General features: G+C 54.8%; 1 protein-coding gene and 1 long non-coding RNA gene across 2 annotated transcripts in view; one reads left to right on the forward strand and one right to left on the reverse strand.

Annotated features, from left to right (window-relative positions):
* Positions 1 to 1,879: 1,879 nt before the first annotated feature.
* On the reverse strand, positions 1,880 to 17,702 carry SLC35F6 (solute carrier family 35 member F6). Its single transcript, XM_042982326.1, has 6 exons — positions 17,506 to 17,702; positions 8,933 to 9,005; positions 8,004 to 8,175; positions 7,535 to 7,747; positions 6,614 to 6,724; positions 1,880 to 5,047 (listed from the first exon to the last, which is right to left on the reverse strand). Exons 1-6 carry the CDS (start codon positions 17,580 to 17,582, stop codon positions 4,578 to 4,580), a joined length of 1,116 nt encoding a protein of 371 aa, XP_042838260.1. The 5' UTR covers positions 17,583 to 17,702; the 3' UTR covers positions 1,880 to 4,577.
* Positions 17,703 to 17,780: 78 nt separating this feature from the next.
* The window catches only part of LOC122237417, a 32,895-nt gene continuing 31,154 nt past the window's right edge, over positions 17,781 to 19,521 (forward strand). Inside the window, exon 1 of the long non-coding RNA XR_006215965.1 lies at positions 17,781 to 17,864. This is a non-coding gene — a long non-coding RNA (uncharacterized LOC122237417). The remainder of the gene's footprint in view (positions 17,865 to 19,521) is intronic.

Genomic DNA, 19,521 nt, shown 5'->3' on the forward strand with positions numbered 1-19,521 from the left:
AACGACCCCTTTCCCTTCCTTTTACTATCGAGGATAGTACGCATTCAGGTCAAATGTACATCTGGGTAGTTAGAATAAAGGGAATTTTTATTTTCCACACGTTTTCTTGCATCTCCTCAACGTTCTACAGTTAACACGTAATCAGGGGAAAATGTCATTATAAAATCAGTGATTTCAGGGAACCCTTGTTCACTGGTGGGAATGTAAAATGCTGCAGCCATAGTGGAAAACAGTATGTTGACTGGCCAAAAAAACTAAATGTGCAATTACCATATGATCCAGCAATTCCACTTCGGGGTATACACTCAAAAGCAGGGACTTGAACAGGCATTGGTACACTAATGCTCACAGCAATGTTACCCACAACAGCCCCCAATGTCCAAATAGATGAACAGATAAGCGAAATGTGGTACATACATACAATGGGATATTATACAGCCTTAAAAAGGAAATGACATGTTACAGCACGAATGAACCTTGAAGGCATTATGTTAAGCGAAGTAAAACAGACACAAAAGGAGAAATACTGTATAATTCCACTTACATGAGTCCACTTTCATGAAATTCATAGAAAGTAGGATGGTGGTTGCCAGGGGCCAGGGGAAAGGAGGAATGGGGAGTTAGTGTTTGATGGGTATGGAGTTTCAGTTTGGGAAGATGAGGAAGTCTGGAGATGGTGTGATATTGCACAACAATGTGCACGGACTCAGTGCCATTGAACACTTAATAACGCTCAAAATGGTCAGTTTTAGGTTGTGTGTATTTTACCACAATTTTTAAAAGGAGGGACAAAAGGGGGCACCTGATTGGTTCAGTCAGGAGAGCGTGCGACTCTTGATCTTAGGATTCTGAGTTCAGGCCCCACATTGGGCATGGAGCCTACTTAATTAAAAAAAAAGGGGAGGGGGGAGGAAAAGGAGCAAAGTAAGGAAGGGAAGAAAAGGGAAGGAGCTGTACCTGGGGATACTCAGTGGGTCCACTGGTGGTGGGGGGAATGGGGTGAACAGCCTGGTCTAGAAGACCCACTCTTTGGTGGTGCCTTATGTGGCAGAAGATCCGAGAGCCAAGGGCTCTATAATGTGAGCTTATTCTTTGATTGGCTCTTGTATTCATCCTCTCCATCGTTTCTCTAGTTCAGACTCTAATTATAATCAAATGTTGTTTTACTTGTCTCTACCTTTAGTGATCCTTCCACACAGCAATTTGGATCATGTCACTGCCTTGCCTAAACTCCCCATGGTACTCTACTGTCTACAGATTGAGTTCTGATCCCTCAGCAAAGTCTAAAATGTGCAGCACCATCTGGGCGCCTGCCCACCTCTCTGACCTTGACTCTGGCCACTTTTAGTGTTGCGTGCTTATTGCCAGGCATACTGGTCTCCTTACCTACGGTTCTTGAATACATCACTTGCATGTTTCTATGCTTTTTACAAGCTTCTCCTTTCTCCAGGAATACCCGCTCCCTCCAACCCCACCGGCCTGGGAGACTCCCTGCTCATTCTGTAACACCCAGCTCAAGTGGTACTGCCTCCTCTGTATCTCAAAGGCCTCTTATGCACGTCATGCTGTGCTGGAATTCTTTCCTTCCACATTCATCTCCTGTTTTCTTTCATGGGCCCACAGTCCTTGGAGCACATCAGTTCTCAACACAGTTCAGTAAATTCTGGGATAGTAATCCTTTACTAAAGACTCTTGGACAAGTGTTCCTAATGAAGAAGGGTGATTTATGAACTTTTATAGCTAGGGGAAACTCCTTGCTGACTTTTACGTTTTGAAAGGATGTAGTTAACATAAGGCCAGAAGGGTTCTGAACCAAGGCAACTATGAAACGAGGTCAATCTGTAAAGCAGGTCAGGCTTTTGGCAATGCTGAGAACCTCTCCTTTTTATAGGTAGCTAAGGTCTTGAGAGGGTGTCCAAGGTCACCCAGCCAAGGTAGAGGTGGGGCTGAGACACAGCTCTCTGACTTTGGATTCTGCTTCTTTCCTCTCTATACGAGGTGGCCCTTCGCTCCACTCCTCTTCCTGTCCTCGGCAGGGGTCAGAGCTTCTGACCTCTTTGAATGCTGTTTGCTTGTTAAAGTAGCAGAGACCTTCGGACAAAGTGAAGACAAAACGGAACCACTTGGCTTGGTCCTAAATCTCTGCCTTGTGGGCAGCTTCCTGGAGGACAGGAGCCTGAGAGCTACTCCAGGTCCTGGATGGCAGTCCTGCAGGAAGCCCCTGCCCCCCCAGCTCTCCCAGGACCACCCTGCGAGGGGGATGGACTGAGCAGTCCACCACAGTGCAGACGCTTAAATTAAACGTCAGTTTGAACCGATGTTTACAGAAGTCTGTTATCAGTCAGTTCTGATTTGGGGGTTCAGAACCTTCACACCAAACTTCCACCATTCAGGGCCCCCTTACTCCACTGAAAATATTCCCCACAACCTTCCAGCTTCAGTGAGAGTGGTGGTCCTTACCCTCCCACCCACCTGACCAGCAAGGCCTCGGGAACTCCCCCTCCAAAGCATCCTTGACAACAGGAGAGAGTGAACCTACTGTCACCATAAAATGTTCTTGAGGCGTCTTGTTGTCTTAAAATAGATGGAGATTTTACACTGGCCTCCATGATGGTGAATTTTAATAAAACCTTTCTTCCCCTCTGAGCAGGACCGATGCTGTGTGCTGGGCCTCTGCTGGGGCTTCCGTGCCCCTGGCGGACCACCCTGGTGGGCAGCGCAGCCTTACAGGACGCTCCACTGTGTGTTGACACTTTCAGGCACCTTCAATTTATTATCTTCTGTAATTTTCATGCTCATTCTGCAAGATGGAGGCTGGTTTTCCTATTTGGGAGATGTGAAGACCCAAGCTCCAGAGGTAAAGTGATTCACCCCGGTCAGTGGCAGGCCTGATGTTTAACCCTTGCGCTCCTTCCCTCTCATTAAAAAAAAAAATAGTAAGATAAAAAAAGAGCTTACACTGCTCATTTCCCTTTTGTTTTTAAAAATAAAGCCTAAAACATTCTAAGGCCCCAGTTTTTTGGACAGGGCAGCTGGAGTCCCAGCACACTCACTCTGATTACACACTGGTCCCCGCAGAAGCTCGGGGGCCCCTGGGACTTGGAGCTGCTGATAGGGAGAGTCCCTCCTCACCCAAGAAACCGTAATAACCTGCTGATTCCCACACTGCCTGAAGGCTTTGCTTGTCAAATATCTCTTCCCCCAGAATCTATTTTAAGGAAGGCATTTGGTGTTTTCTTTTATGATGGAGCTGCCCAGAAAAATGGGTCTGAGGCTCCAGAAACTGCCACGGAGTGAGGAACTCAGCAATGGAGGGCTGCTCAGCTCCCCGGGGTCCCCAGTGCCAGTCCCCTCCCTTTGTGGTGGGGTTACAGGGAGGACAACAGCACATGAAGCTTCTAACCCAGCCATGGGAAAATTGCCCAGAGAAACCAGTATGGTGGGTGGGGCTGTAGGTTTGGAATCAGGCAAACCTAGCTTGGAAAGCTGGCTCCGTGAGGAAGTCACTTAACCCTCTCTGGGCCAGCGGTTTCCTCATCTGCATCCACCTGTCAGGCTGTTATGCAAAAGTTAAGCCTTTAACACATGCCTAGGATACCAGAGTTACTTTAAATGGTGGAGTCCCGGTAAATTCATCGCCCTGGAGGCTAATCGGTGGAGTCAGGTTGCTGGGGGTGGGGCTGAGGTCCATGTGCTCCGGATCCCAGCCTGCTGCCAGATCGGATCACGTGGCTGCACGGCTAGAGTCCACAGCCAGACAGCCCTTTGCCAAACAACTCACATCTCTGGGCCTCAGTTTTCTCATCTTTAAAAGGGAAGGTGAAGAGATCATAAAAGCTGCTATTAAGGGCTGCCTGGAACTCCCCTCATGATCTCTGCCAGGCAGGGAGGCCTTGAGCGTGTGAGCAAGGACAGCAGGACTGGCATGGGGAGGAGGCGCCATGGGCAGAGGGACAATTCCCAAGAAGGGGCGGCTATTCCTCCTTTCCCACAGAACGGGCCCAGCTGAGTCTGGAAAGCACCGAAGCCACAGCGTCTACACCCGCTGCTTTCTAGAGGAGGACGCCGAGGCCCAGAGCAACCAGGTGATGGGCTGAGGGAACTTTCGCTGAGTTTATGGGACAGCCCAGCTAAAACTTAGGTCTCCAGACAGGGTTAGGGAATACCCTACATGTTTTAGAAAATATGGTGCTTAATTCTGGTTTGAATTTGCTCACTGACCTCTCTTCTTTGGAGAACCACGTTTAGCTTATGGTTCAGGAGGAAATCTTAGGGTTGTTAGCTCCTGCAATCCCACTTCCTGATTTAGTGCTAGGGCTGCAGGCGGGGTGGTGGTGCTGGGGGGAGCCTGCCAGGGGTGGGTCACTGCACCCAGGCCTGTGGGGGATGCAGGGGGTGGTGACAGAGGAGGACCTGGGTGTCTGGTGGTCTTCTGTGGCAGCAGCTGCCCCGGGGGTCTGTGGGGAGGGCAGGGTGAGGCCTTAGGGACGGGGTGCTGGAGGCTCCCCAGCCCATGTGGCCTCAGCCTCAGGGTGGACAAGGCGCATCCAGGTAGCAGCAGAGAATCCACAAGAGGCTCAGCTGGCATCGTTGATGGGAGTCCGAGAGCCGCCGAGCAGTCTCTCGTGCTCGCCCTCCTCTGCGGGGGGCCGGCCCCTGGACAGGCGGGCCAGCAGCGGCCGGTGCAGCCCGTTGTAGAGGGCGGTGCCCAACAAGAGGATGAGGAAGCCCAGGATCTGCAGCGGGTGGAAGGCCTCCCAGCCCAGCGCCAGGCTCAGGGCCCAGATGACGATGGTGCGCAGGCTGTCCAGCACCATGCGGGTGGTGGCGCTCAGTTCTTTGGTGACGCTGATGCCCGCGAAGTTGAAGAAGGCGATGCTGCTGATGTTGCCCAGCAGCGCCAGGGCGATGAGCGGTTGTCGGCCCACCTGGCAGAAGGCGTCCAGCGTGTCCTCCAGCGTCCCTCGCGGGTTTCCGCTGAAGGAGCCGGCGGGGATGTAGTACATGGGCACCAGCAGCAGGGAGAGGATCACGAAGCCGAAGAGGCCTGTGGGAGTGGAAGAAGTATGCGGCACTCTCTGCCCACCCCGAGACCCCCAGCTTAGCCCGCCCAGCAGGGGCTCCCCTGGTGTCCCTCCCGCCACCCCTCCCAGCTCCTCCCTCACACCTGCTCCCCCCTGCAGGGCCTGGGGCTGCCTGCTCATCTGGAATTCACAGCGGCCTGCTGAGGGGGCTCTAGCTGCCCTCTTCCGCTTTAATCGTGTTTTCTGTCTGGACCCAGAGTAAGACACGCGTTATATCGTTACCAGTATATGTGTGCGCAGGCACGGATACGCTTGTATGCGCACTTTCACAAACCAACAGCCACCCTCGCAATGTTCTCTGGCTCTTTCAAATTCTATGGTATTCATTTAAAAAAGAATGGCCGCTGCCGCCGCTGCACTGCTCTCCCAAGTGTGGAAAAACACCGTTCTCTAATTCGGTGCCATTGGTCTGTGACCAGGAGCTGGATCTGAATGTAAATCAATGCGCTGCTCCATTCAGAAAGTCTTGCAAGGGAGAAAAAAAATGAGTGGATCCAAACAAACTGCTTGATGATGTGGTTGACTAACTAGTCGATGATCCAGCTGATTAACACTGTGCCAGAAGCCCTCGGCGCCCTGTGGGCCAGGCGCACACAGCTCCCTGACTGGCCCGCAGGCCACACTTGGCTAGGACTGCTCTATTCTGCCCTGCTGGTTTCATACCTTTAAAGCTAATCTGCTTTGGGAGTTACTTTCCTGCTCAAACACCCTTCACGCTTCTAGGCGGCCTAGATGGCTCAGTCAGTGAAGCATCCGACTCTTGATCTCGGCTCAGAACATCTCATGGTTCGTGAGATGGAGCCCCGCATCGGGCTCTGTGCTAGAAGCGCAGAGCCTCCTTGGGATTCTCTCTCTCCCTCTCTGTCTGCCCCTCTCCCACTGGCACGTGCACATGCACACTATGTCTAATAAATAAATAAAACATGAAAAAATAAAAACCTTTGGCGGTTCCTCCCTGCCCATCACGGAAAGTCTAATCAACTTCCCGGACGTTCAAGGTTCTCCGGGATAAGACCCTGACCCATTCACTTCCTGATCACTGTCCCAACATCAAACCCATATCTCACCCAACTACTCCTCACTGGTTTCCACATTCACGGCCAGCTCCCCGCGTCTTCACTTTGTCTGGAGTTCCCTCCTTCCCACTCCTGTTGCAGCTCAAGTGCCACCTTCCCTGTCCTAAAGACACTCAGATGTGCTTGGCAAGTGACACATCATTTGAGCACAAGTGGCCTGAGCCCAAATGCACTGTCTGGTCCTTTCTTGCTGGCCAACTCCTCTACAGTGGGGCATGTATCCCCTTCATCCTCCACCTCGGCCCCCCTAGCTCCTGGCTCTGTGCATGGCAGGCGTCAGAGTATCTGTCAACACACACGTGGTGAAGGGAGGGAGGAATGGGGGGGGGGTCACCCCCTCCCTGTGGACCCTGGCACCTTGCCCCGTGCTCCTGCTTGTGTGTCCCCTCCACGTGCTGCCCTCCGGGGTGTCCCGGCAGCAGCGCCCTGCTCCCAGCCCCCGTGCTCACATACCCTCAGTGCCAACTGCCCGCAGTGGGTGCACATTGTGCCTGTAGACGAACTTCTCCTCTAGCACCATCTGGATGGAGACGATGATCTGGGCCATGATGATCAACAGGTCCCCTGTGGGGGAAGTGAGCCAGGGTGAGACTGGGCTGCAAGGGGCCGGGGGGCAGGGATGGAGGATGGCTGTGGAGCCAGAGGCAGGGTGGCAGGCCCAGTGCAGGGTTAGACGGCTCCCACAGGGACACAACCACCCCCACAGCCCCTGCCTTTTGCAGGACACCATATAGTTTATGACGCAATCATGACAGTCCTATGCCTGGTTTCCTAGTCCCTGAGGGGTGGAGTAGCCCCGCAGGGCAGGCACTGTCACCACCCTGGGCCGAGGCTCCAGAAGGCCCAGAGGCCTGCCTGGGACTGCGAGTGGCACAACAGGGTGATAAGCAGGTCTTTTGAGAAGCACAAGCCTTTGTGATAGACATTTCTGGTTTAGTCCGTCCTCGGAGGACCAGAGGGGTCCCAACATCATAGAAGAGGCTGCAAGGCCTCCTTTCCAGGACGTGGGGATTACTATGATGATGACCTTCAGCACTCACGCCGGGCTGGGTACTTAGTAAATGCTCAAGAGACATCCGTTCCCTTCCTCTCGCAGACCCAGTAGTTTGTGTGTTTATCATGGCACAGACCCTCTCCCTCCTGACCTCCCCTCCTTAGCCACCCCTCTCTCATGCTGCTTGTGCCTCTGTGCACTCTATCCACCACCTCGAGAGCAGGTGCGTGCCCAAGTCGGCCCGTAGGTCCCCCATGTGCCCTCACCAAGGGCCTGGCATACAGAAGAGCTTGCAAAAGTCTGTTGACGGACTCTGTGCTTGGCTCCCAGGGAGGACAGGACAGGATGGGCAGCCCCTGGGTCCCTGGCCCTTGTCGTACCTGTGATCACTTCGCTGAGCTTGTGCTGATCATCATGCTTGCTCAGAAGGTCAGCCAGGCCGACGACCACCAGCCCCGCGATGGTGGCAAGGATGCCCAGCCACTGGCTCAGCGCCAGCCTCCGCCCCAGGAAGGCCACCGAGAACAGGCCTGTGAATATAATCACTGCTCCCCGCAGCATCTGGAAGCTGGACGCACTGGTCATGTTCAAGGCTAGAAGAGGAGAGACACACAATGTTAGCTCCCAAGGGCCGAGGCTATCTTTTCACTGAGGTGTCCTCAGGGCTGAAGACACACCTTGCACATAGTATGTACTCAGTAAATCTTGTGTGTGTGTGCGTGTGTGTGTGTGTGTGTGTGTGTGTGTGTGTAAGTCTGGGAGTGGGGCAGGAGTGAGATGAACTGGGGTGGGGGTGGCTGTTTCACCAGTGGCCCCTCGGGCTCATCTCAGCCTGGCCCAGCTACTCACCCACATACATGATGCTGGTACCCGTCATGTCGCAGAGGGCTGGGGGCAGGAAAAGAAGGGGACTGAAGGGCTGCTGGGGATCCATGCTGCCCTCTGGGTGCCTCGCAGCTCTGCACCGGAGCAAGTAGAAGGCAGCCAGGCAGGAGAACTCTCCCAGGAACATGCCCACTGCCTGCAGGGGACAGAAGCCTAGAAGTTTAGAGCTGGAAGGAGAATCACCTTTGACAAAATTTTAACACAGCCTTTCTTCAAACAAAAGCTTATCTATAACTTGATGCGTCCAACAGACAAAAGCAGAGCTACTGTGTGTGAAAGGCCAGACACTACCTCCTAGGTCTAAGCCCTCAGCTCTAGAAACATCCAGATGGGAACCTTAAGGCTGTGTACAGCTGGTCTGAAAACCATCAGGGTAGGCCAACCTCTGGTCAAGCTCCAGACTGAGAAACAGAGGCTCAGAGAGGGTTAAGAACTTACTTAAGGTCACAGAGCAAGTCTGCTGGCAGAGCTGGGGCTGAAATACTAGCCTCCCGCTTCCCAGCCTAGCGATAAGGTGCTTTCCATTTATGGTGTCTGCTCTATCCCAGAGGAGTCCAGGCTGCCCATGGGTGCAGAGCGGGCTTTGCTCCTGGGGTTGATGTTTTCCAAATGTGTCCTGACTTGGACGTGGGAGGGCTGGCCTTACAGCATCCGGGGCAGGACTGCTCAACAGGACTTATGCAGGCCTTCCAGAGAGGGCTGTGCCCTCTGCCTTCTTCCGCGGGCACTCACACCCTGGTGTCTGTTCTGGGGAGGGAGGGAGGGAAGGAGATGGTTCTCCCGGGAGCAGGGGAAGGCGCCACCCTGGGTCAGGAAGCAGCAGGGCCTGGTGGGCACATGTGACCTGAGGCCTGGGTGGTCAGAGGTGGGGAGGCAGGGACGGGGCTAGATACCTGAAGGAAGGGATGCTGGAAGCTGTGTTCCTTGCTTCCTCCGCAGCCCGGGGCCACGAAGTTGTCTGCCCACCTGCAGCGGAGAGAGAGAGAATGTCAAATCCTTGGGCGCGTGCGGGCTCTGCAAGCCTGGCTCTGGGGCCTGCGGACAAGCTGGCTCCTCTCAGAGCCAAGAGGCCAGACTTAGGGGACTTGGCCCAGCGTGAGACTCCTGCTCGAAGGAGCCGGATTCCACAGCACGAAGTCTTCATCTGGGACCGTGGACAGGAAGCGGGGGCCTAGAAACTTTTAGCCAAAATACAGCATTTCCTCAAACTGGGAACGTAGCCCCGCAGTACCTGTGACTTTGTCACATGCACAAGTCACAGTTACTCTCATCAGTCCATCGGAGTCTTTGCGGATACTGTGAAGTGCCAATTACATCCATCGCTACTACAAAATTACGGCAATTAGACCTACTGCTTATAATCTTGTGTTAAGAAGCATATACACACATATTACTCTATCACAAATAGGATTTTTCAATGTTCTGATAACTTTATTTCAACATAAGTGGCTTTTTCTGTAATCCTATCCTTTATCTGCATATTTTAAAACAACATTCCAGGCTTTACCAGACTGTCAAAGGGGCCCATGGCACGAAAAATACCAGGCGCCTGTGGTCTACGAGGGCATCTGGGCCCTGGGAAATGACTGTCTGGCAGAGAGCAGCCGGTCACCTTCATATCACCTGAAGGGTCTGGAGGGTCTTTCTAGCACTGACTGTAAAGCAGGTGGCAAGTGCGTGGCTCTAGCAGAGGGGACGCCCAGCCAGCACCCTGGCAGATGGCATAACCGAGTGTGGCGTGCTTCCCCAGCAACCCCAGGACCCTCACGGCCCTGTGCCCTGGCAGCTACCGCCAATCATTCTGCACCGTCTGCCGTCCGTGCACTACAGCTCCCGCCCCTGAACTTCGTTTTTGCTGGGCTTTGTCGTGTCCCTGAGGTCTAGTCTAACCTCTTCCATTTGAAAGTCCTTTAGATTTTTGGAGACTTTTCCACCTTCTTTTGAATCTTCTCATCTCCTGCCTAAAGAGCCACAGCTCCTCCTAACCTTTTAGTCCCCTGGCTGCTGACTTCTGGAAGCGTGCAGGTGGGCCCGGGCCCAGAGCTGGGTGATCTGGCTTGGACTGAGCCTGGCAGGAGGGCACACCCACCCCCCTCATGTTGCATATCCTGCCGTTCGTCGACATGGCTTCAACTGCGTCTGTCATATCACAAGCCGACTCAAGCCAATGCAGACCCAGGGCAATGTCCTGCGGGCTGTGGACCTGCTCCTTGTGTAGCACCCCACGCATAGGTGGCGGCTGTCTGTAAACCGCAAGACCCAGGACTTTATTTTTCTTAAATGTCCTTCCTTGCAATGTCTGTCAAGAACAACCACACGGTCAGTACCTAGCCCTACTCTGCTGGCTCATTTCTGCAACAAGGCCAAGGTCCCAAAAGGTAAGGGGAGGCTTTTGTTTCCTGTGCCCTCCACAGTGCTACAAGTATGGGCCACTGGTTAGGGCCTGGGTTTGACAAAGATCCTGGCCAGCCCTGGCTTCTCTCTGAGTTTGAGGAGGGGACCAGGGAGCTCTTTCCCACAGCCCGGGGCAAGGGCATAAGGCCCGGATGCTGGCAGCATGAAGGGCAGGTAGAGCTCCTGGGCAGCCATGAGGGCGAGACCACATCCATTCACTGATCTGACCACATCCCAGGGCCAGTGAACAAAACAGGGCCTGGCAAACTTATCTCACAGTGAATGAGCGGGAGACCCCAGCACTCCAGAGATGCCAACAGGGGCAGGTAGGAGGGCCTGTGGTTCTTGGGAATGGTGAGGGTCAGAGGAGAGCTGAAGGGTGGGAGTTCTGACAGGACTGGTTGGAAATGTAGGGAGAAATCTGGGTCAGGGGACCAGGCTGTGAGCAGTCCCAGTACCAATGTGGCAAAGAAAGCCCCCACTACAGAAACCACCGGCTCTCTGAGGTCTCACTTCTGTCCGATTTGCGGCAAGTTCGGGCTCTTGGATCCCCGGGCAGGAAGGACTACTCTCACTCTGGGAGGACCTGGGGGTGAGGCACCCAAGTGTAACAGAGGAGATGCGAGGAGTAAAGAGGTTAGGCTTTACCAAGGTGTATAGCCAACTGCCCCAGGTCAAGTCAGAGATGGAAATTCCTGGAGCTGGAGCCAGGGCTCTGCCAGGAGGAATGAGGGAGGTCCTGCCAAGTCCGTGAAGGTCAGCCAGAAGCTCAGGGCGAGGGCATGCGTGCAAGCCCCTTCCTCATCATGGTACTACACCCAGCATACATGGTAGGCTCACAAAGTGCCCCCCCCCCTGCCCCACCTCGATCTAGGGGTAAAGCCATCTCCCGGGACTCCCCCTGGGTGACTGCCTATGCAGCTTATAGCAACGACAACTCACATGTCTCACTGTGTGTTCCAGAGTCACTATCACTTAAGAGAGTGGAAGCTCGGCATCCAGCAACTTCTCTATCTCTGGACCCCCAGCTCCTGGCACATTACTATACGGAAGCTCCAACATTTTGTGGTCGGATAAATGGGACTGCCAGACTCCACCTAGCAAATAGGCAGGTACTACAGTCCAGAGGCAACGTCCTCTGGGTCCTAATTGCCCACTTGGGTGAGGTGCCACCTGCTGGTGGGGCCGGCCGGGCTTGTCCCCAGGGGTGGGCAGCGAGTGCAGAGCCGGCTGTAAGGCAGATGCTGAGCTCCCCCTCCTGCCCCAAAGGCCTTCTTTGCTTTCCCCAAGGGGTGGGTCTGCCTCAACAAGTTGGGGCTGGCAGTGTTCCCAGCTTGGGAAATGGAGTCCTCTTGTATCTGAAGGCTCAGAGCAGGCTTGCAGCCCAAGGGATTGGGTGTCAGGACCGGCGGCCCCGCCCAGCCTCTCTGCAGGCAGGGAAGAGTTCGGACCTGCAGGCACTTAGGGCTGGAGTCAGGCTTCTCATCCTGGTCCTGAGACAGGCTTCAGCTCACTGTGTCGGCACAGGTGGACCCCAGACAGCACAGAACAAGAGACCAAAACCAGCTCCAGTTCGTGGGGGGATGACAGCAATGGCCCCTAGGGTGGGGTTGTTGTTTGCAAAACGCTTCACTACGTGTTTTTAGGAAGGTACAAGTCACTGAGCACCGACTTCGTGCCAGGCCTGTGCTGAGCACTTCACGTACTTCATTTTCCAGGCGGGGACTTGCGGGCTTGGGGTGGAGGGGTGGAGGGAGCCGGGCTCAGACTCACACGGTTAACAAAGGGCCGGGTCTAGCGCCAAACCCAACTGCTCACATGCTTTCCGAAGAGGCGGTAGGATATGTGGAAAGCTCACGACTTTTGAGCCTCATAGGTAGGACAAGTGAATAGGTTTCTCATTTATAAAATAGGGATGATGATGCCAATACTGATGAACTGTCAAAAGCAATAAATAATAGGAGATATGTAAGAGGTGGCCCATGGCGGGTAGTCAATGAAAGTCCTTTTCTGCCCCTTCTCCCTCTTTCCCCTCTACTGAGCAGGAGTCTCACCCCTTGTGTTGGGTCAACATTGCCTGCTCTGCTCCAGCCCTAAAGCTTCTGGGAGAGCACCCATTCTCTGGGACCCACCCTGCTGGCTGAAGCAGGGGCGGCTGGAGGGGCCACAGGGCCAACAAGTGCCGATACAGGAGAAGAAACGCAACCATCATCTCAGGAAGCACCTTATTTGACAAAGAACCCGGGGACCAGGGAGGGCTGGCTTGAGGGACACGGGGCTCCTCGGGTGCAGAGGAAAGGCCAGCACCCAGGGGCCTCCTCCTCCAGTTCTGTGCTCCTTCCTCAGCACCTGAATTTCTCCCATCACCTTCTTATTCCAGATTCTTCCCACTCCCCTCGCTGAAGTGGAGAGAGGTCAGCTCTGCAGATGGGCCCTCTCTTCTCTCTAGATACTGTACCCTAAGGGAAAGCCACGGTCTCATGGGCAGGAGGCCTGTGGGACCCCGCAAGGGTCCGGCTCACGCTACATGAGTAGATGCCTTCTGTTGGCGGAGACCGGCTTCTTTTAGATGGGGTCTCAGCAGGCCGGTGGAGGGGGCGGTGTGGGCTCCCCGTGCTGGGGGTGGATCACTCTGGCATGGCCAAACTCAAAGCTCAGCATTCTGAGAAGCGTGCACAACCACGTGAGGGCAGGGGGTGCGGACAGACTGAGGATGTGGCTGATGGAGCTCCCTCGGACTGACCGGTTGTGCATCCCATCCCCCTCACAATCTCTGCCACTTCCTCTGGCGCCCCCGGCTTGTCAAGCCTGGTGAGTCAGCTTCTTTCTCCTGCCTGGGATCTTTGGAAGGGCCACAGAGCTTCTCCACTCTCTGGGTGTCACAGCGGTTGGTAATAAACAGTCACGAGCCCTCTCATCTAAGAATTGCAAAATCTTCCTCAGTGGATCCCTTGTTTCTGGGTGGAAGGTGGGGAAATGACGCCCATTTTACAGATGAACCTGAGGCTTGGGGAGGCCCCACGACTCACCTAATCCCATAGCTTCCAAGCCTTGCAACTCTTTCCACTCTACATACGGCCCTCCTGAGGCTGGCAAAGGAACCCTCTGAAGCAATTATCCAATGCCAGCTCGTGGGATTTAAGGGTAGGGACAGCCACCAAGGCAAAAGTTAGAGCTGGCACAGAAAGGCCATATACGAGTCCTTCCCTAATAGAGGCCCGGTGGTTCCAGGCCTCCTGCCACCTTCCTGGCAGGGTTCCTGCACCAGGGGCCTGACTTTGGAGGGGAAGTCACCCCCCCCCCCCGGCCCCCACAGGCCCCTCCCGGGCGGGGTGAGCTTCCCAGTCTGCGGCGGTTTAGGTGGCGATCTGAGCCTTACTCAGTGAGTGTCTACTTGACACTGGCTCTTTCCATGCAGCCCCCCAGCGGGATTCAGGAAAAGGGGGCTCTGAAAGGGACAGGACCCCACAGGTAGGCTCTGGTTCAGACAGACAGCCCTAAGCAGTGCTGAGCAGGGGAAACGTTTGGTCTGCAGGAGACACATCAGCAGAAGGTCACGGTGAGGGGGGGGCGAGGGCATCCAAGAAAGGAGAAGCAGCTACTTCACCGGGAGGGGCCCTCTGCCAAGGCCCGGGGACAGGGCCACGGGGCCAACCTGATGGGCGGCTTTCCCTCCTGTGGGTATGTGCCCCCTGCCCCGGCCCCAGCCAGGGCAGGCCTGTCTCCTGCAGCCTCCCCAAACCTGCCGAGCAGGCAGTGGCCCCCTCCAGGGGACAGCTGCCCTGTGGTCCCAGGACAGCAGGTAGCATGTGCTCAGCCACTTCCGTCTCTACTATGTTTAGTCTCCCCTGGACCCTGGGGACAGAAACGTGCTCCTTTTAACAGGCCAAGGAACCGAAAGAGGCTACTGGAGACGCAACATGGGAACCGAGAGCAGCCCCTGGCTCCAGGGGGGAAATAAGCAGGGTAACAGCAGGATCCCCTGGGCTGGGATGCAGGCCTGCTGCCCAGTCCCAGAGGTCGAGCACTCTGGTGGCAGGGAGGGGAGCTGCCACTTGCGGGATCACAACTCCCAAGGGTCACGCTTGGCTGCTCTTGCCTGCGGAGATACGAGAGGAGATTCCCAAGGAAGAGTGGCTTTGGGTTCTGCAGCTGTGGAAGGACTGGGCTAAAATGCGGAGACCCAGGATGGGGCGCCTGGGTGGCTCAGTCGGTTAAGCAGCCGACTTCGGCTCAGGTCATGATCTCACACTCCGTGAGTTTGAGCCCCGCGTCGGGCTCTGTGCTGACAGCTCAAAGCCTTAAGCCTGTTTCAGATTCTGTGTCTCCCTCTTACTCTGACCCTCCCCTGTTCATGCTCTCTCTCTGTCTCAAAAATAAATTTAAAAAAATGTTAAAAAAAAAAATGCGGAGACCCAGGCTCCCACTCTGACACCAGTCAGCTGGGCCACAAAAAGAAACTTCTCATGGGACCCCGACCACAGATCGTGGGAATGAGAATGGGTGATTTCTACGTTTCTAACAACTTGAAATGCCCTGAAAAATGAATAGAGAAGTCTCTAGCCTCATCCCATATTGATGGTGAAGAGCCCGGATTCTTGAGCCAGATCACTTTGGTTCAATTATCAACTCTGCCATTTGACAGCTGACTTGAACTTGGGCAAGCAATTCCACCTTTCCATACCTCAGGCTCCTCATCCGGGGACAACGAGCATATCTCCTTCACAGGCTGGTTACAAGAATTCATTAAACTAACACGTGAAAGGTGGCCGCAGGAGGACGGGGCACGGGATGCTCTCTGGATAGCAGTTGCTTAGTTAGCACTGGCTGCGGTCACATTCTAGCCAGTCTGTCCCTGTCAGAAACTGCAGGTCAGAGTGTGAGTTCAAATTGCTAATTCCCATCAGGATGTACATAGTTGCTCTCTCACATTTTCTCTCTGAGGGTGTCCTTCTCACAGTCTGGCCTTAGAACAATGTTTGGGGCCCAATTCTGGTGGTCCATCTGGGGTAGGGAGGCTCCTGAGAGGCCCCACATCAGGTGACAGGATCAAAGGCTGGGTCCTCACATGGGAGTCTCTTTCCTGTCTCTGAGGCAGCCTCCAAGGGCAAGGCCTCCTGGGGCCAAGGATGCCCCTGGCCTCCTACCTGACCAGGAAGGAGCTGAATTAGCACAGTTTACCCCAGTAGTAACTGGCAGTCTCAACTGTCCTTGGGGACAGAGGCCCTGGCAGACCCACGGCCACTCTGGAAGCACTTGGCTAAGGCCTTAGCTAGTACGACAGATGGGCAGACAGACAACTTGGCCGCTGTGTTCAGATCCTGAGAATGGGAGCTCTCATGTTGAGTCACCTTTACAGTTAAGGGCTCAGCAAAAGCAGTGACCTTCAGGAGGCCACAGGGCCCAGGAGACCAGCTCAAGGCACAGACACAGCCGGCCATGACCCAACCAGAGACAGTGGGGTTCACCCAGAGCTTTACTTTGGAGAAGGGAGGACACCGTGGTTGCCAGGCTGTATATTCTAACCCCTTCACCTCTGATTCTAACCATCTCAAACTTTCTTTTGGTTGCTTCAGCCTCCTTCCCTGAGTCCAGACAGTGCCTTACACCCTGTAGGCACCTTATACATGTCTGATCAACTGAACAGGATGCCTCTCTTCCAAACTCTCCTCTGGAACATGTCTCATATCACTGATGGAGTGTGCTAGGAACAAACACCTCAAAAATGAATAGGAGATGACTGCCCCCCTCCCCCAGCCCTCAGGGGGCCTGGAACACAGCCCAGAGGGTGACTGGCATGCCTCCCCCTTGCTGTGGAGACTGGCAGGGCCCAGCTGGAAGTGAGGTCTGGCTGGGAGAGGGCCACTGTCCACTGTTCTCCACGTGCACCTTGGAATCGGTTCAGAGAGAGGCCAGGATCTGGGTACTGGGGGCTCTGAGATGGTAAACAGAGGGGGCAGGAGAGCCCTGTCTTGAGGCGGGGGCAGAGCAAGAGACAAAGCACTGCCCAGACAAGGGGCTGCCTCCAGGGTCTCCTGTGCACTACAGAGAGGAGGCCGTGCTCAACCCCTCAGTCTCATGACAGCCCTGGGTCCTCAAGCCCTAACCTCCTCGGGACTATTACCTCTGTCGCACAAGCACCTCACCCTCATGCATCAGGGCTGAACCGCCCACCTGCCTTCCCTGTCTGGGTTAATGACACTTGTATTCTCGCAGGCAGAAACCCTGGACTGGTCATTGTCTCTCCATCCCGTGGGTCAGGGTTTATGGCTTCATTCTGTACCTGGTCTCTCCCACCTGTCCCTTCCTTTCCTACCTCCCTCATCTGCTATGCAGCAGGCTTGGAGTGGTATTCCCTGCACCACACTACTCTTCATCTTGACCATCAGGTTCATCATACCATTTGTAACCTGTCACTTTCTGCTCAAAAGCCCTTCTTTGACTGTGGGATTAAGATGCGGTCTGGGCATTTGGGGCTGGTTACAATACTCTTCGATGTGACCTTGCTCTTGCCTGCCTCGACGTCCAGCCACATGTAGATATCCCACCGAAATTTCAAGGCCCAGCTGTAACCTCTCCTCCGTGAGAAGCCCACGGGGCACCCCTTCTCTGTCGCCTCCACGCTCACGGATTACTCGGCCTGCATGGGTTCTACCGCAGCCCGTGTGAACAAGTGTGGGAGTGCCCCTTCACCCCACCTCTGCCTACAGCTCTTGGAGAGCCTGCCTCCGAACCGAGCGTTGGGCTCCAACCCTCCCGTTTAAAGACGAGGAAACTGAGGCACGGAGACGGAAGGTGACTCGCCGGGATCAAACACTCAGCGATCAAATGAGCCGGGGCTTGGGTCCTCCAGCTGGCGACCCGGCCTCTGTCCATATTTCCCCGGGCCTCGCGCCCCTTAGGGGCCCCCAAATAGCTTGAACCGACCGGAGACACTAGGCGAGCCGGTGAAGCCGGGAAAGGAGAGCCGAGGAAGGGGAGGGCGAGGAAGGTGCGCGGGGTCGCTGGCGCCCTCGCGGGCCGCGGCAGGTCCGGCTGAGCCCCCTCCCCTTCCAGCCAGGCCCGGACTCACTTGGCCGAGAGCGTGTTGATGGAGCCGGTGACGAGCATGAGCCCGGCCAGGAACAGCTGGTATTTGGTCCAGGCCATGACGGCGAATGCAGGGAGCGAGAAACTGCAGGGACCCCCGGGACCTCCGCGCTCGCTCCAGGTAGCAGCTCCCGACCCCGTCACCAGGGGGTCTCGGGAGCGAGCGCTTCCGGGCCGGGCGTCACGTGACCAGTCCAGGTCCCGCCCCACGCCGTGGCCCCGCCCCGCCAAGGAGGGCGCCGGGCAGCCGTGCGGAGGCGGTGCGGAGCCGCCCGGGGCGCGCCGGTCCCCACAGCGTGACGGTGGCAAGTTACGGACCAGGTCTCCCCATTTGTAAAAGCGGTGAGAATGCATTGTTGATGTCGGAGCGTTTTGTAAACGGTTTAAAGAGATTGAGCTGAACGATGTCGGAGACGAACCACAAAGTGGAAACGGCCTTTTGGGAGTCTCGTCTGAACAGGGAAGCGCCCGGGAGGCCTGGAACGTGTCCCTAAGATGTGTTGTTCACATCTTCCAGAAAAGTGGCGTAGTCCACTTTTGGTCCCCGGGAGACCATGTTATAGCTGAGGAAACCAAATCGAAGCAAGTCAAGTGATTTGCGTCATTACGATCATGCTAGTGAGTGATGGAGTGGGGGGTTTGCACGGGGGTTCTTCAGTCTCCTTCAGATCCCTACCTCTGACACAGCCCCTCCACCAGGGCTGCCAACGTGCATTCCCAGGCTGCTTCTCTGACGCATCCGCGGCAGAAAGACCTAGGTTTGGTTGCTGAGGATTTCCGGCTTTTAAGATCCTAGTCCTAGTTCTCAGCGCCCCCCACCTCCCATGTCCTCTGTTCTCTTCTCCAGGTCTCTAGTCTGCACCTCATGCCTGTCACATCACATGCTGGAGTGCAAAGCCTTGGGGAAACTGCTTAAGACCCAGGGGACACATTTTCCCCATTACTGCAGATCCTGTTACTTGAGGTGCCGACACAGGACCTGTTTGCCAGCTCCTCCTTCTTGCCCTAACACTGCACTGAACTTGTGAAAATGGCCAGGGTTGAATCAGAAAAACTCTGAAGGGACTGCACCAGACCTCTTTATTGCAGGAAGACCTGAAATAGAAGGTGCACGAGTGGGGTCCTGGACAAAATGTAGGAGGTTACTAGGGGAAGGGCTTTCCTGGAGGAGGGAATGCCAGTGGGATGGCACGGAGGCACGAGTGGACATGGAGTGTGTTTGGGTCCCACAGACCTGCCAGGAACTTTTCTGCTTCCTTCACTGGAGCCTGCTCTCTTCTGTCAGCGGGAGACGTGCAGATACAGAGGAGGGTTCTTCCCAGCTTCTTGTCCTCAGTAATGCAACTAGTTTCATGTGACTTATATATTTTATTTATTTGTTTGCATGATTATTTTCGTTTTTTTAAAAATGTTTATTAATTTTTGAGTGAGAGAGCACGAGCAGGGGAGGGACAGAGAGAGAGGCGGGGACAGAAGATCCAAAGTGAGCTCTGGGCTAACAGTAGTGAGCCCGATGTGGGGCTTGAACTCATGAACCGTGAGTTCATGGAGATGATGACCTGAGCTGGAGTCAGGCGCTCAACTGACTGAGCCACCCAGGCACCCCCATTTTACTTTATTTTGCAAGTTTATTTATGTAAGTAATCTCTACACCCAACGTGGGTTTTGAACTCACGACCCCAAGTCAAGAGTCGCATGTTCTTCTGACTGAGCCAGCCAGGTGCCCCATCATGTGACATTAAAAGGAATCCATGCAGTTATCAAAATACATTCACCGAGACGCTGAGGCCTGTAGAGGTGCATGAAGGCAGACAGGCAGACCACACCAGCTGGATCGCCCCATCCCTATTGGAGACAGTTCCTACAGGCTATAGTGACATACTGGATGGGACTCTGGACCATTTTCCCGACAAGCCAAGGGCTCTGTCCTGAAGTAAACATTCCTAATGACCAGTGGTGTCACCAGCCCGACATGATGTCACTAACAGCACAGTCTTTG

This window comes from Panthera tigris, chromosome A3 (genome assembly GCF_018350195.1).
Source record: "Panthera tigris isolate Pti1 chromosome A3, P.tigris_Pti1_mat1.1, whole genome shotgun sequence".
In the NCBI taxonomy this organism is placed as follows: Eukaryota; Metazoa; Chordata; class Mammalia; order Carnivora; family Felidae; genus Panthera; species Panthera tigris.